Genomic DNA, 14867 nt, shown 5'->3' with positions numbered 1-14867 from the left:
TAGGTGAACAGAGAAAAATACTATTCATATGAGTGGAAGAAATCTACAGATAGCTTAAATTACTGACATGCATTCATCCTTTCTTAATTTTTCCATTTCTTAGCTCCACCTCTAACATCCTTTGTAACTGCAATGCTCTGGCCCCATTCCCAGGCTCTTCACATGCAAGAAAAAATGATGTTACTTTTTAAAATAAAATGCTAATTCACCTGCCATATTCTGCTCTCTTTCACTGACATGTGTCATGAATAGGAGTTCTAGTTTCTTCAAAGAAAAGTGCTTTTAGTAAAAAATGCTATATCTGTAATTTCGATCATGTGAAAATTGTTTAAGTTGATACGGATTTCAGGAGCAAAGGTTATTTTGCATCTTACATAGAATAAAACTAGCTCACTGTTCCATGAATTGAAGCTGATACAGAACATCTGGAAACATCTATTTTGATACACTTATCTGTTAATGCAAAGCTATCACAAAACTTGGATTTTCAAAACAACTTTGTAGATTTAAGGATAATTCCTCACGGAATTAAAAGTACTTTTAAAATTACTTTGGCAGTTTGTGACATTTGCATTTTTGTCTCTGTATGTTTTATGGAATATGCAACTGAATTATATGCACTTTTTAGATCAGAACTATGAATTTTCAAAAGATAAGTAGCACTTCTCAGCATGAACATACTGAGAAACAGAGATGAAAAATGATATTGAATTGTTTGAAATGTCAATTGTCTGAGTGAGAACAGTGTATATAGTCACAATTTAATTGCTTTCTACCTTATGCAGAAGAACAGAACCAAACAGAAATTGTTTATCTCAAACAAAATGTAAGGTGTACGTTGAGGCACTTCCTTATGTGTGAAATCCACACCAATGAAACAAAAAGGCACATCCATTAATTGCTTGGGGCTTTTTTGATGGTGGTGTTTTTGGTAGATACACTAAATCTAGGCTTTCCTGGGCCACCTTCACAAGATTCTGTAATGTTTATGACTTGCACTCTGCATTTAATGTCAAGTAATACTGAATGTGAATACAAAGTTATAAAAGCTATAATAAATACTTTAAGGTTTATAAACCTTAAAACATCATATGGCATCATTTAAAATTACTGCCATCATCTAGATAAGGTATCGTGTTGCAGTACTGAAGATGATTCTCTTGAGACTCTGGCATTTGAAACAGAAACACAGGCATTTTCCAGGCACTTCCTCACAGATTATTCTACTACAAGGAACAGATGACCTGGGTCTGGGTTGTTAGTACTGTGAGGCATCTTGATCTTATTTTGTGGAGAAGAATATGTTGTGTGATTCTTTGACTTAATATTACAATGAAAAACAGATCTGTGAAAGTGGTATTCTTTGTTATCCTAGATCTGAGCCTGTATACAGTTATTTCTGTTGTTTTGAGGTACAGTGAAAAACCACAGCGCTTTTTCACTAATTGCCCTTGTAAAGCCTACTGAGCTAGCTAAAGGGGAGCAGGACAGTACTTATTCTGCATTATCAGAACAACTTCTGATGAGATACTACATCCTTATCTTCACACACCCAAAAGTTAGACATCAAGTCTCTAGCTACTTCTCTAGGTTCTCACACAGGACCCACCCACCATAAGATAAGACTTTAGGTGACAGAAGCAAGTGGGATGAACACCTGGAGGTGCCATTTTCTCTCTACTGGACAGTAAAGAGAAAGCAGCAGAAGCCTACCTGATTAGCTGAAACACCAGTTTTTCAGATGGTTCACAGTAGAGAAAAATCCCTCCAAATCCAGAGAGCCATGCTTAGGCAACAGGGAAGTGCAGATGTAAAAGAGTTAATCTAGACCTGAAAATGCTTAATCTTCACTTTGATACTAAAAATGAGAATTCGGTTTAACCAACCTTGGTTTTCCCCCTAAATCCCTTCTCTTGAGAATATTATTTAATAAGAAACGACCAAGGAAGGAAACCTTTCCTAACCTCTATAACTACCAGTTCTGCTTGTCAGAAATATATTTGAGATAAACTGGGGCAAAAGGCAATGCACAAGTGGCTGAAGGCACATGAAAAAATGAAAATCTCCTTGACACAAGGCTTTTACACTGTAATGGAAAAAATATTTTACACTTAAACTTTCATCAGTTAAAATTGTCAGCTAACTTATGGGTACAACACTAGAAATCAGAAAGTTTGGACTTTAACATATAGGTGTAATAAAACATCAAAACTCAATTATGCATTTAACAATTTAACTAACATCTTTCTCTTTATTGATATAAAGAGAACCAACTATTAATGCATGGCCGTATCTTCCATTTCCTAAATCAACCTCTGGATGACAGTCTCTTCTTATTCAGGTATCTGTTTACCATAATATAGGTTTCACACAGCTCAACTATTAAATACAACAAATGAAGTGCAATAAAAACTCACACAAATTAAACAAATTGCAACATATATTCTGTCTCCACCTTCTTCTGAACAAACGTCTAAGATTCCTGCTTAATGCTTTCTGGCATCTTTTCCATGGTGAATTTACACCAGTTTAAAATTTCAGTGACTAAGATACTTTATAAGTCAATTAAAAATTCAATAAAAAAATTCAGCATCTCTCTTTCAGATCCTTGGAGATGTATGTGTGAGAAATTCAGAAGAGTTCATATTCAAAAAGGAGAGAAAGCTGCACATAGACACTGTAAGTGGGATGAAAGCTGCATGTTTGATTTAATCATCTCCCAAACCATTCCTATATTCTCTATCAATATACATATATACTATGAGTTGGAATTTCTTATATCTGCAGTTCTTGTAACTACAAAAATGAATACTGTTTTCACTTGGATATATTACTAATACTTCAACAGAGTTACAGTCTTAAAATGGGGCCATGTTCTAAGGTAGGAGAACCCCATGTGGTTATTTATGCTCCAGAAGAGTCACGTTCTGCTGTGAGAATGCAAATACTCATTTTTGACGTATTTTCACCCTAACAACTGAAAGCAAATTTTTCCAAATATGAATCAATATCACACTTTGAAATAACAGACCTGACCCTGCTTTGAGTGCAAGGCTGGGCAAGATGACCTCCTCACGTTCTTTCCAACCTGAATTATTCTGTGAGTCTAACGATTCATTAGATTTGAGAACTCCTGGTATGTATTTTAATAAAACTTTCTCACATTTAACACTAAAACTTTAAAACAAACACCAGTTATTTCAGGTACCCAAATAGGCCCACATTGCTCAGGAGATGGTGAGGCATACACTCAGCAGCATATAGGTATCTTATACTGTACAATGAACTTTAAGATGCCTAGCAAGATTAAGCAGGTTCCAACACATTTGCTATCCTCAGATTTTCTGTATATCTTATAACTGCATTGCCAACAGATGAGTAGTGAATTGAGAGTAATTCCGTACTGACACCTTGTAGCCCTCAACTCAGGAACAGTTATTAAAAAACTACTCTGCTACAGGCCCTGTTTCAAGATTTGATTCAAAATCTTGTGAACATGGCAGAAATTGTACCACTAACTTTGCTTATCTGAATGATGCTTTTACAGCGATAGCCACAAAAAGGATGTCTTCGGTATTGCAACACTTCAGTTTATCCCATCAGACTCCCTAGAATCTAGAGCCCTGAACAGACATATGGATTCTCTATACAAGGGAGAGACACGTAAGGATATATCCTCTAATGCAGGACAAGAAGTCAACAAAAAAACATTTAGGTGGAATTGTCTTCCTTTTTTATTCAAGGGTGAGTGATCAAAATACTTCAAGTCTCTAAAAACATCTATTATTTAACCACAAAAATACAGGCCAAGAGGTCAAGAGAAAGAATTGTGCTCTTGAATCACTAGTACAATACTTCTCTCAAACAACATTGACCCAGAGTAGCATTAGAAACCACTGCCAGCATGAGAGGAAACTGATAGAAACACCTGAAGCACAAAACTGTGCATTGAAATTTTAACAATTTTACCTCCAGCTCTGCATTCATTCCAAAGCCATATCCTGTGGACTTACCATTGAACAGTATGAAATGCAATAGTAGTACAAGTTCCCAATTGTGCTTCAACAGGGCAAATCCTATATTGCAAATATTCTGCTATACATGAATAGTGACAAATTTCTCATCTGGGGAAGCTCGAAAAATCAGTTTAACCCTTCTGAAAGACCACCTACTGCACTTTAAAATGCCAAAATAATTGTCATTTAAAATCAAAGGTAAATGCCGTGCCTGTAGAAGAACAATGCAAATGAAAATTTTGGGGACAGAAATTCAACCTTTAAAAATTTCATTGACAGGGACAGTCTGTGCCTGCTTGTGTAGGCAGAATAACAAGTGACATAATTTCTAATTAACTGTGTATTTCATGTTCTCTTTTGTTAAAGAGGTCATGGATGGCAGAAGAGAGGAAAACTGCTGGTTGTATTTCAGATGAGAGAAAGATGATGCTGGCTTATTCCCCAGGACTGAATGAAGAATCTCACTTTGGAAAGCCCTCTCAGATGCTGAGGAGGGAGTGGGACCAACAAGAAGGGAGGCTGCTGCACCAGAGCTGGCTGGGAAACTCCAGAGAGGAAAAGAGGGGTTGTCTAAAGTAGGACACGGGTCTGCAGAGCAGGCTTAATCAGATGATCCACAAAGCTTCCTAGAAGGCCAGAAGACTGTGTGGAAGGTGTTTGAATCAGAAAGCCACTGAACGTTGCTGAAACAGACCGCACGGAAGCAAGTCATCCTGCAAAGATGCTGTTTACAGGACATGGATTTATTTTGTCATCCTGCAAAGATGCTGTTTACAGGAGATGGATTTATTTTTAAGCCTTTCTGCCCCACCCAGCTGATCCAAGTTTCCTCTATTTAAGGAAAAAAATCTTATTTTAAGTTTGCAATTTTTTGACGTAATTCCAATGAGAGAATAAAAGTGTATAGGTGTGCTTACAGTAGGGAAGACGGTGGGACAGCTCTGCAGCAGGCGCTGGCCTGACTGGCATCCTGCTGTGGCACTGCCAGAAGCAGCAGGTCTGTAGGTAATTCTCAAGTTAAAAGTGTCATTCCTGGGGGAGGGAGAATAATGCCATATCCTCAGATTAAGGCACCTACATAGTGCTGAGGGGACACAGAGGGTGGATTTGTTATTCTACTTCTGCCTCCTCAGGCTTCTTTTTTTTTTTTTTTTCTTTCTTTTTAGACAGGCAAAGATAAAGGAAAAAGGAACATCGGGGTGACATAAATGCACAGAGGTTATCAACAAAGCTGTTGGAGGACTTGTGGGTCAAATGTGACTTTCTTCTATCTAAGTCAATGATCAAAAGAAAAAAAGTGTGATTTTTGGCCAACTCAGAGACATAGAGTGGGACTGGTGAGAGAAGCTAATGGCCCCATGGAGGAGCTTAGCAGAGACAGAATCTGCTTTGAGGAGGGAAGACAAGCCAAATGCTTGCAGAGCACACGAAAAGAAGCAGGCAGATGTTGGGCTACCAGATGGACATGGGAGCACTCTGCAGCCTACAGTGCTGAAACTAAAGAAGAACAAACCAGGCAATATCAATAGTGAGTCTTTTCAAAATCCACACACCATTTCCCTCAGCTATGACGCTGCTGGGTGAGAGAAAAGGCTGATAAACCTTCCCATTGGGTGCACTCTTGGGAAGCAGCACAGTGTAGATCCTCTTTCATGCAGACAGGGTCCTGAAAGGCAAGTGAAAACTGAATGTGATCTGACTGTGACCGAGAACACACCTGGGCAGTAATGCCCAAGGAGGAGAAACTGGGTGCTGGATTACCTCGTGCCAGTACTAAGCAGGCCAGGTTTAACATGCTTTTGTCTGAGTGAAGTTTAATGTTCAGAAGGAGAAAGATGAATATGTCCACTGTCTCAGCCTTGCAGCACATGGCACAATGTAAAAGCGATGGAGGAGAAAAAAAGAGAGTCCTATTAAGGACATGGAACATGCCTGAAATGAACCCCAGGAAGACCTCAATGTAAATTAAGAAAATGCTGTTATGGGGATGGCTCAGCTAAACTATATGAGAAACCTGGCACCAACCTTTAGCAACATAACAACACACTTACTTGATAGATCTGTGCGATAAACAAAACAGATCGGCCAATTCAATGGAGTCTAGAAAGAAACTTCTGGTCATTTCAAAAGAAGGGTCTTTTTGTTGGTTTCATAGTTTGGTACAGGTGCGTTTGGATTTTAGCAAGCTTTTCTATATATTTGCCAGATGCCTCAACAGTGATTTATGGGCAGCTTGGCAGCAGCAGGAAGAGATATTTCATTCTCTGGCACATTTCAGTAAAAATTTGTCAGCCGGGAACAGAACCACAGCACCACTGAAAAGAAAGCTTTATAGATGCCTTAAAAAACCCAACTCAATTCCACTTAAATAATTTCACCATATATACTGTTGGAAAATTCCCCTTTAAAAAAAGGTTATCTTAGGGGGAAATGCCAGTTCGTGAGGTAGAGTTTGTCACTGGAAAAATATGATGCACAAAGTAAAACTTTAAACAGGAAAGATAATCAGGATATTGATTCTGATTAGGCAGAAAGATGCTTGAGTGACTAACCTCAAGAAGCTCCTTCTGAGTTCTTTCCATAACAACAGCTAAGGCTTCACAAAATATGTGGAACTGCAATATTCACAAAAATGGACCACCTACAACATGAGTTGAAATCCTTGACAACTCCAGGTGTTTAGCATTTCTGAAAACCAGCTCTATGATATGCCCTATTTGCTAAAAAATATTCAGGAACAAGAGAAATAATGACCGTTATTACTGTTTCTTTGAAGTTCAATGATGAAAGCCAAAGAAAAAACATATAAAGATCACAGCTGAAATAGTTCAGGAATTATAGTCATAACTTCCCTGTCATATTGGCATGTTTGGACTTTTTTTAAACTGCAGCAAATTTGTACTCCAGTCATAAAGTATGATTCCCCAGAATCACCCCACAAATAACTTAAATCTGAGCATCACAGCGTAACCACTACAGGCTGGCTACATAAATAAATCTATTAGGTAATTATTTTCAACACTTTTCCCACCTTTTTAAAATTCATTTTTTCTTTATATCACATGTTCTCCAAGAATTCCATAAAAAAATAAAATGTGGAGGTTATGCAAGCTTATTATTCATAATTTACTGAATATTTTGAATGGCACATTGTATTAAGACAGCTCCATTTTCACATGTTTAGTTTTCTGTAAATCAAATTTGCATATTTGGGAAAGAAATAAACCTTTCAATTAAAAAAAATAATCAGAGTGCAGAAAAGGTAACCATATATAGTCTAAGTCATGGCATTACAAAATATGTATATACTCAGTAAATGCAACTGTAAAGAGCTTTTTGTGATGTCAATAAGTAGGAATCAGAGAATATAGAAGAAAACTCAGCATTAATGTGGTTTGTGAACCCTTTAGAGGAAGTCCCACAAAGAAAAGAAGAACATGTTAAATAATAGACTATGACATACTATAGACTGAATGGGGAGGTGGATCATGAGAGAAAAAAACAAAGGTCTGTTATTAATCCAGATTAGACAGCCTGATATACTTGCTTCAGCAATAATTTCTACTTTTAAATTCCTAGAAAACAAAAAAACCCACAACCACTAAGAACACATATGCAGCATCCTGCTTCCTGAAAGCTGAACACAATACATCAAACAAATCTTATGTCATGCCAGTTTTATCAACTATAACACAAGAAAAAGCTGAACAAGCAGGCTGGTCTTGCAGGTAAAGCATCAGTCTTGAGTTCAATCCCTGGGCAACCATAGCAGGTTTACACTATTCACCAACCTCTACTTCTTATTTGCTTTAAAATATATTGTCAATGAAGTCTCTCTAGTTCGTACAACACGAGGGGAGTGATTGCCTTGTTTTAACAACCTGCAGAGCACTGCTGTAATGAAGCGCTAACCCTGAGATAGCACTGGATACAAATAATAAAACATCCCGATCAAAGTATCTATTTGTGGAATTCTGTAATTAAAAGCAGAGGAGGAGAAGTATGCTGTAATGGTAATAAATTAACAAGTTTGCAAAAAATGAATAAAAAATACGCTCTTAATGTACAGAAGAAGCAGAGATAATTTTGTCATGACTGTTGAAATAGTTCAAAAGCAAAGAAGTGATTATTTTTCAAAGACAGAACATGAAAATAGAAGTTCAATGATCCACAGTATTTGGATGAATTTCAGCTAAAAAAAAAATCCCATAAAAAAACTAAACCTAAACCTAAACCTAAACCTAAACCTAAACCTAAACCTAATAATAATAATAATAATAATAATAATAATAATAATAATAATAATAATAATACAAACCAAAACCAAATAAGAATTAAAAAAAAAAAAAAACACAAAAACCACAAACCAAACAAAAAAGAAAAATAAACAAACAACCCAGAAACAACAAAACCCAAGATGTTTGCTTACCATACCATCAGAATTCAGGGGCAACAGTGATGTGTGTAAATTGTTTTTCTCTTCCTTAACTACATATGTGTTTGTGAATCAAGCATCTCCCAGTTCTCTTGCTGAAGCTACTAATCTGCCCAGTAAATTCTTGGAACCATCTTACCATCTTTATGATTTTTCACTTCATGACCCCAAAATACTTGCAATAGATAACCTGAGGACCAGGAGTAGCTGCTCTGCTTAGATCCTCTATTTGGAAGATGCAAGTGCTACTGCCAGCCTAAGAACAAAGTGCTCAAGCAGAACAAAGCCATTGCTCTTCTTCTGGAGATTACAGTATGACAGATCTTGAAACACTGCATGATGTTTAAATCATTTAACAATTCCTTGCAATATAAAATTAAGCTGTCACATAAAATGTGAATATGACACATTAGAGAAAGGATTAAAGAAATGGTGGAAGAAATGTGAGAATAGTTGTTTTCATTGTGCTCATTCTGCTGCAAACTTGAAGAAAAAAACAGCAAACTCACAGAATATATAGATTGTTTGGAAAGAACATACCTATTAACTCCTTATTTCTGACATCTAAGGCCATGTTTCGTAAAGCTGTAGCAACTGCACATACCACCCGGTCATTGTCTATTCGAAGCAGTTCCACCAGGATTGGCAATCCTTTTTCTTTGCGGACAGCAGCGCGGATATACACTGACCACTGTGAAGACACATGGGAGAGCGTGAAGAAGAAAGTGAGAAATCCACTACAGAAAGCAGGGCATCTCAGGTTATAGCAGGTATTGGGTACAGGGTAACAGAAGCATTGGGTGCAAACTCCAAAGAGAGGAAATAATTGCATTTATGATGTTAAGCAATGACTTGATTTGGAAATCTGCGTTAATTTTTGATGATGGCAGAGAAATTAAATGATGAATTGACTTTACTCCTAGCACATCTGGTTACATTTTCACAGCCCAGGTCTGCAGATCACTTGCTCTGCATCAGCATTTTCTATGCAACATCTAATGATGCTCATTCAGTGCTAAAACAAGATTTATATTACAAAATACATAATACAAAACATGTTCAAGAGGTCTGAGTATTTATTTATTTTTTATTACCTTAAGAACTATTTAGTCTGAAAAGATGAACATGCTGTTATAATATCTCTTGTGATTGTCATCTTATTCAGGAAGAAAAATGAGGACAACGACAAGTTTGGTTTTGGCACCTGTAGTGGTCCTAACTGAAAGACTATTATACATGGAGGAGTCAAGAGATTCACATAAGAGCTGACTGGAGGGAGGTGCAGGCCTGTGCTGTGCTGTGATGCACGTGCCACATGGCTGCAGGATAAATCCAGGGGCAGATCATACTGGAGAAGCCTGTAGGCATCTCCCACTTGGCAGCTGGTCGTAATACCAATGGCACGCCCTTGTCTTTATCTCAAAGTGAAGCAGCATGTTCTCACGTGAACATCATTTTCCTTGACAGTAGAAATAATGAATAGACATGTTTACTTCTAAGAAAATCCTCTAAGAGTTCACTGGCACTATCATGCCAGTGAACTTCTCCATGGATGGGAACTGTGCAGCGTACCATGACTAGGAGGTCCATGCAATGTTGCATAACTTGAGGTTCCCAGCATCTGAAGGGATGGAACATAAACTATACTATTCTCTTTTCCATTCCACTGTTAGCTCCAGAAGTTGGAAAAAACATAAACAAGACCAAAACTGTGACCTTGTGGTTCTAAAATCTATCGATATTGCCAAATTTGAGGTATTTGGACACCTGCAGGATGTTCATCCTGAAATCTTCTCTGTAATTTTCCTCAAGTTCATATTTGTGCTCCTTGTACTGATAGTTTAAAGGAATTCATTGAAGCAGAGCTTCTCCCTCCTTTCGGTACTATGGCATGGATGCTTATCCTGCCATCATACCTGGAAGGTGAAGACAAAGTTCTGGAAACCCTTAGCCTTTGAAATATTTCAAATATTTCAGAAACTAAGCTGATAAGCCTTAGGATTTTCAGATCATGATGACCCTTCTCTTTTGACAAACCTTCCTTAAAGCTTTAACAGTTTAGTCACACCTTAAAGAACAGTTAGATCACAATAGCATTTCTCCATAAACAGAAGTATTATAAAACCAAATTCCATTAAATGAAGCATTAGAACATTGTAAGCACACTCACTGTCAGCAGACCATGCTTAACCTCTTCATATGGTGTTTACTTACCAGAGCTGAATTGCTCACTTTAAAAGCTAGCATCTGTTTATGCTATGGACAGGTGCCTTGAACAGCAAAAGCCAGAATCTATTTCATGGTAACAGTCATAGATACAGAGACAAAGAAGGGCTGCAATGTTGCAATATCTGGAGTGGAAATTCATTCCAAGTGAAGCCATTCAGGGAAATTAGGAAAAAGAAACCAGCATTTAAAGAAAATTATTTTATTATTTCTCCTCTGTAGTAACCATGCAGAACCAAAGCTAGCTGACTGGACTTTGCTGTAGATGAAAGTGATAATGGTTACAATAAGCTTTAAAGTCACGTAAATGAGACATCAGGTTCTTGGCATCGCTAAGCACAGTAGTGTAATATGTCTAAAACGTAAATGTGTCAGCATTTTCTACAGCAAAGCAAATAGGTTTTAGGTGAGAGAAGTGGTAGCAGGATTCTTGACTGATCTTATTCTATGCTCTCTCCTCCAGTCTCCTCTCTAGAACCAGTGTATAGGATGATCATCATATAAAAAAATAAAACATCTTAAAGATCAGTGAGTTTAACTGGAAGTAATCTGCTGAAAAATAATTTCTTTCCTATATCTTGATTTTAATGGAATACTAAATATAAAGGATGCTATGAAAACACCAAATTAACCTGTCTAAGCTTCCTCTTTTTAATCAACATGTATTTACTTGCCAGTTAAACACACTCTCACCTGCAGCTGGGAGTACCCAAAGCAATAGCTCTTTACACTTAAGAACTCCCATTGCTGGCTTTTGACACCTCTCACAGGGGAGGCCTCCGCTGCGTCTGCTGTGATGACAAGGTGACTGCCGGAGTGAGAGTTCACGGCAGCAGCGAGAAAGGAGTGAGCACATCTGGGTGAGGTGAGAGCTGAGGCTTGCAGACTGTGTATTGAAAGATGCTCTCGTTCATCACTAAAGGACGTCACAGATGTAGTGCCTCCAATATGGGTTACATGGGGAAACACTGGGGGTGTTTATTTTTAAAGAAAACCTTATTTGTGTTTATTCAATACCAGAGAGAATCTAAAATGATCTTACAGATTATTCAATATACTATAAAAACCTCCATATTAAAACCTCAGTAAATAGCTTTCCTTTGAATTTTTTTAGTCAGCTACCAAGGGAAAACACAAGCACTTGTTTTATGAAACCCAGGCTTAGAACAGACTTCTTGGATTGTAGTATTTTCATCATCCATTCTAAAACAAAGTCTGAAAGAAACAAATTAAGAAATGCATTTTTTTAACCCTAGGGAGAGCAGAAGACGTTGTAGGAGAAACACTGAAATATCTCAGTATGAAAAAAGAGACAACATAAACCTTCTTACTGAATAAATGACATGCAAGCCTTCAGCGTGTGTAATGAACCAATTAATTTGATCACAATAGTCAAAAATACCACTCTAATGTTTTCATAGGGGAAAAATCCACATATAATGTTTTACAGATGCACATATGCACACACATACATAAAACAATGGGAGAAAGAGAGAAAAGGATGTGTGAAACCTCTCCTCTCCACTGCGCGTTCTTTCCCCCCAGCTCTCTCTTTCCAGAGAATGCCATCGCTTTGGGAGAAGTTCACAGACTCCTCAATGTGTGATTTGCTATCACTTCATCCGCGTTTCCAAGTCATGCACCTTAGGCAGAAAGACAGAAATGTCTATTAATTGTTTCGACAGTCTCCAGAGAACTTTCCATGTGGAAAGTGGTAAGAGACGTCTGTGTCTCTTTCCTTAAGCTGCCAATTAGGATAAGTCTCTGCAAGCAATTAGGCTGTGCTGTGTGGATTTCCGGAACGTTCAAATTGAGATGCCTCAAAATGGCTATTTTATTCTTGCAGAGAATGGAAAAATTGATCCGCTCTTGCGTATACTGATGATCCTTTTGTTTGCCTAAAGCCATCGTGAAACTCATCTGTATTTCCCCATTGCAGGTCAATTGCTAATATAAGTTCAGTGAATTATAAAAGAGATGAAAAATCATAAGAAAGAAAAGAGAGGAAAGGTTTGTTGCATACCAGTAGGTAAATGAGGCACTCTGCCAATATACTTAATCATCCCGTTACTCCACAAATCAGTGGCAGTGTCAGCTGTTCAGTTTGTAAAGAGAAAGGGTTCCTATGGGAATGGCAAAGACTTCAGAGCAAACAAGAAGCCAAAAAATAAAATCAAATCATTATTATCGCATCAGATTGTGGCTAAATTATCAGAGACAAGCACAGGAGCCACAATCTGTGCATGAATACTTTTTACAGATAATTGAATTCAGAGGGCATAACTACTGTACATCACCTTGAAGGTACTTAGTGCATCTCTGTGTCCACTGTCATTAATAGTTCCCTTTTTATTTTTGTCATAGTAATTAAACAGAAAAATACAGTAAACAAAAATTTAGTTTTTTAGTTTGTCACAGTTATTGTTATAAAGGACCCTCTCCAGAGCTGAATGCCTCTAAGGATTAAGATTACATTAGGCTGAAACTCAACAAAAGAGTAATTAATCTAGATCAAACTTACTTATTATTTCAGAAAAACTGAAAAGCATTTAGGCAGTTAAGTCCTTTTAGTGTTTCATATGGTTTTCTTTGTTCTCCTATGAAGCATGACCACAGCAGACCAAAGTAAAGAAATGAAAAATTTCCAGCAGAAAATGAAAAAAACCCACCAAAATAAACCCACAAAAAATGCCAAAGGACTACCAACAATTATATACACTTGATATTTTGAATGGATTCACTTTCTTGGCATTGACATCGGTGTTATCGAAGTACCTCCAGAATATTTCACCATCACATACTTCAGTTTTGACTAGAATTTGATTGTATCGGTACAGTTCAACATTATGACTCAAAGACTATTGTGATATTGAATATCAAAAGGAATTGCCGAGACATAATTGCAAAACGAAAGCCAAATCAGAGCAGCAAGCATGACAAAGCAAACTACATTACCAACAGAACCAGGAAGATTAGTGAGGCTCAGAGTTTGCTAGGAGAGGCTTGGAAGGGGGCTGTCTTCTACCAGTAGCGGAACAACAGACCATGGAAGAGAACCGCATGTTAAATAATAAAAAATCCATGAGTAACCAAAGATCAATATTCCTTTTTGTCTGATCATACTCAATGTAATTCATGCATCAGGAAAAAAAAAGAGACGATTTTTACATTCCACTTAGAAAAGTACTGATCTGTTTTACTCAAATAACACTGCTGGGATCACTGAGATGTCACACCACCTGACAAAGAACAAGGCTCTGAAATCTTGTTTATCCTTTTGCAATTTCTGAAGAGAGGGAGCACTTCCCGGAGACTTCATTTTCCCTGCCTGCAGTGTTTTGTGCTTAAAAATGATCCCATCTGGTAGGCCACCAGTAAGTTCTCTACTTCTTTGTATTGGGACAAGAGATAAGTATTAACTGGTTACTGTGCTCTTGCTCCATGACCTTAGTCAAGCTTAAAGAGAAAGGAAAAAATCTAGTGGGTCAAGATATATAGTTAATTAAATAAATTAGAGAAAACTATAGTGGTGTTAACAGAAGATATTTTACATGTCTGAGGAATGTAAAGTTCAGAAGGAACTGCCCTCGCACCTCATCATTCTTGGTTTTGCAGTACAAATATGCACCATGTATTCAAAATGATCTGATAGCCATTACAATGACTTCTCCAAACATTGTACCTAATATAATTAAAAAAGAAAGGCTTTGAGACAAAAGTGACACATGTCTTGTGAAGCAAACTGAATATAGTAAGAGATTACTCTGAGCATGAATTCACTGTGAGCCTCTGTGCTCCAGCTCCACAAACTGATGTCCATGATGATCTTCTCATGATATCTGTGATACAGGTGTTTGCTGCAGCAGGTCTTGCTTCTTGAATATTCTCCTGTCACTTGAACCTTGTATTCCTGTCTACAGAGCCAATATGCTTCCCGGCATTAATTGATGTAGCCTCATCTACGGGAGTGGATTCCACCCAGCTAAGAATTCCTGACAGAATAAAGCACGGTTTATTTAAAATGCTTGCCTTTGTTGATTATGTGATGTATTACAAGCAATTTTCTTCATCCTATCACATAAGGATTCATAATATTAATATTTTGGAGAAAATTAATGTAAGCCTTTTCCCTGTAATCCAAAAAACTTTCTTCTGAAACAGTGTGATGAAACTCCAAAGAGTTAATATGT

The 14867-nt window shown here is 37.3% G+C and overlaps 1 protein-coding gene across 16 annotated transcripts in view; it reads right to left on the bottom strand.

The window, feature by feature from the left end:
* The window catches only part of CTNND2 (catenin delta 2), a 660748-nt gene that overhangs the window by 70931 nt on the left and 574950 nt on the right, over window positions 1–14867 (bottom strand). For all 16 annotated transcript variants that reach the window (XM_065052649.1, XM_065052643.1, XM_065052652.1 and 13 more), the window contains one exon: window positions 8992–9142. In XM_065052649.1, the coding sequence (XP_064908721.1) occupies window positions 8992–9142 (151 nt within the window). The remainder of the gene's footprint in view (window positions 1–8991; window positions 9143–14867) is intronic.

Source organism: Columba livia, chromosome 2, assembly GCF_036013475.1.
Source record: "Columba livia isolate bColLiv1 breed racing homer chromosome 2, bColLiv1.pat.W.v2, whole genome shotgun sequence".
NCBI classification, from domain to species: Eukaryota; Metazoa; Chordata; class Aves; order Columbiformes; family Columbidae; genus Columba; species Columba livia.
This window is presented reverse-complemented; position numbering and strand designations above follow the sequence as displayed.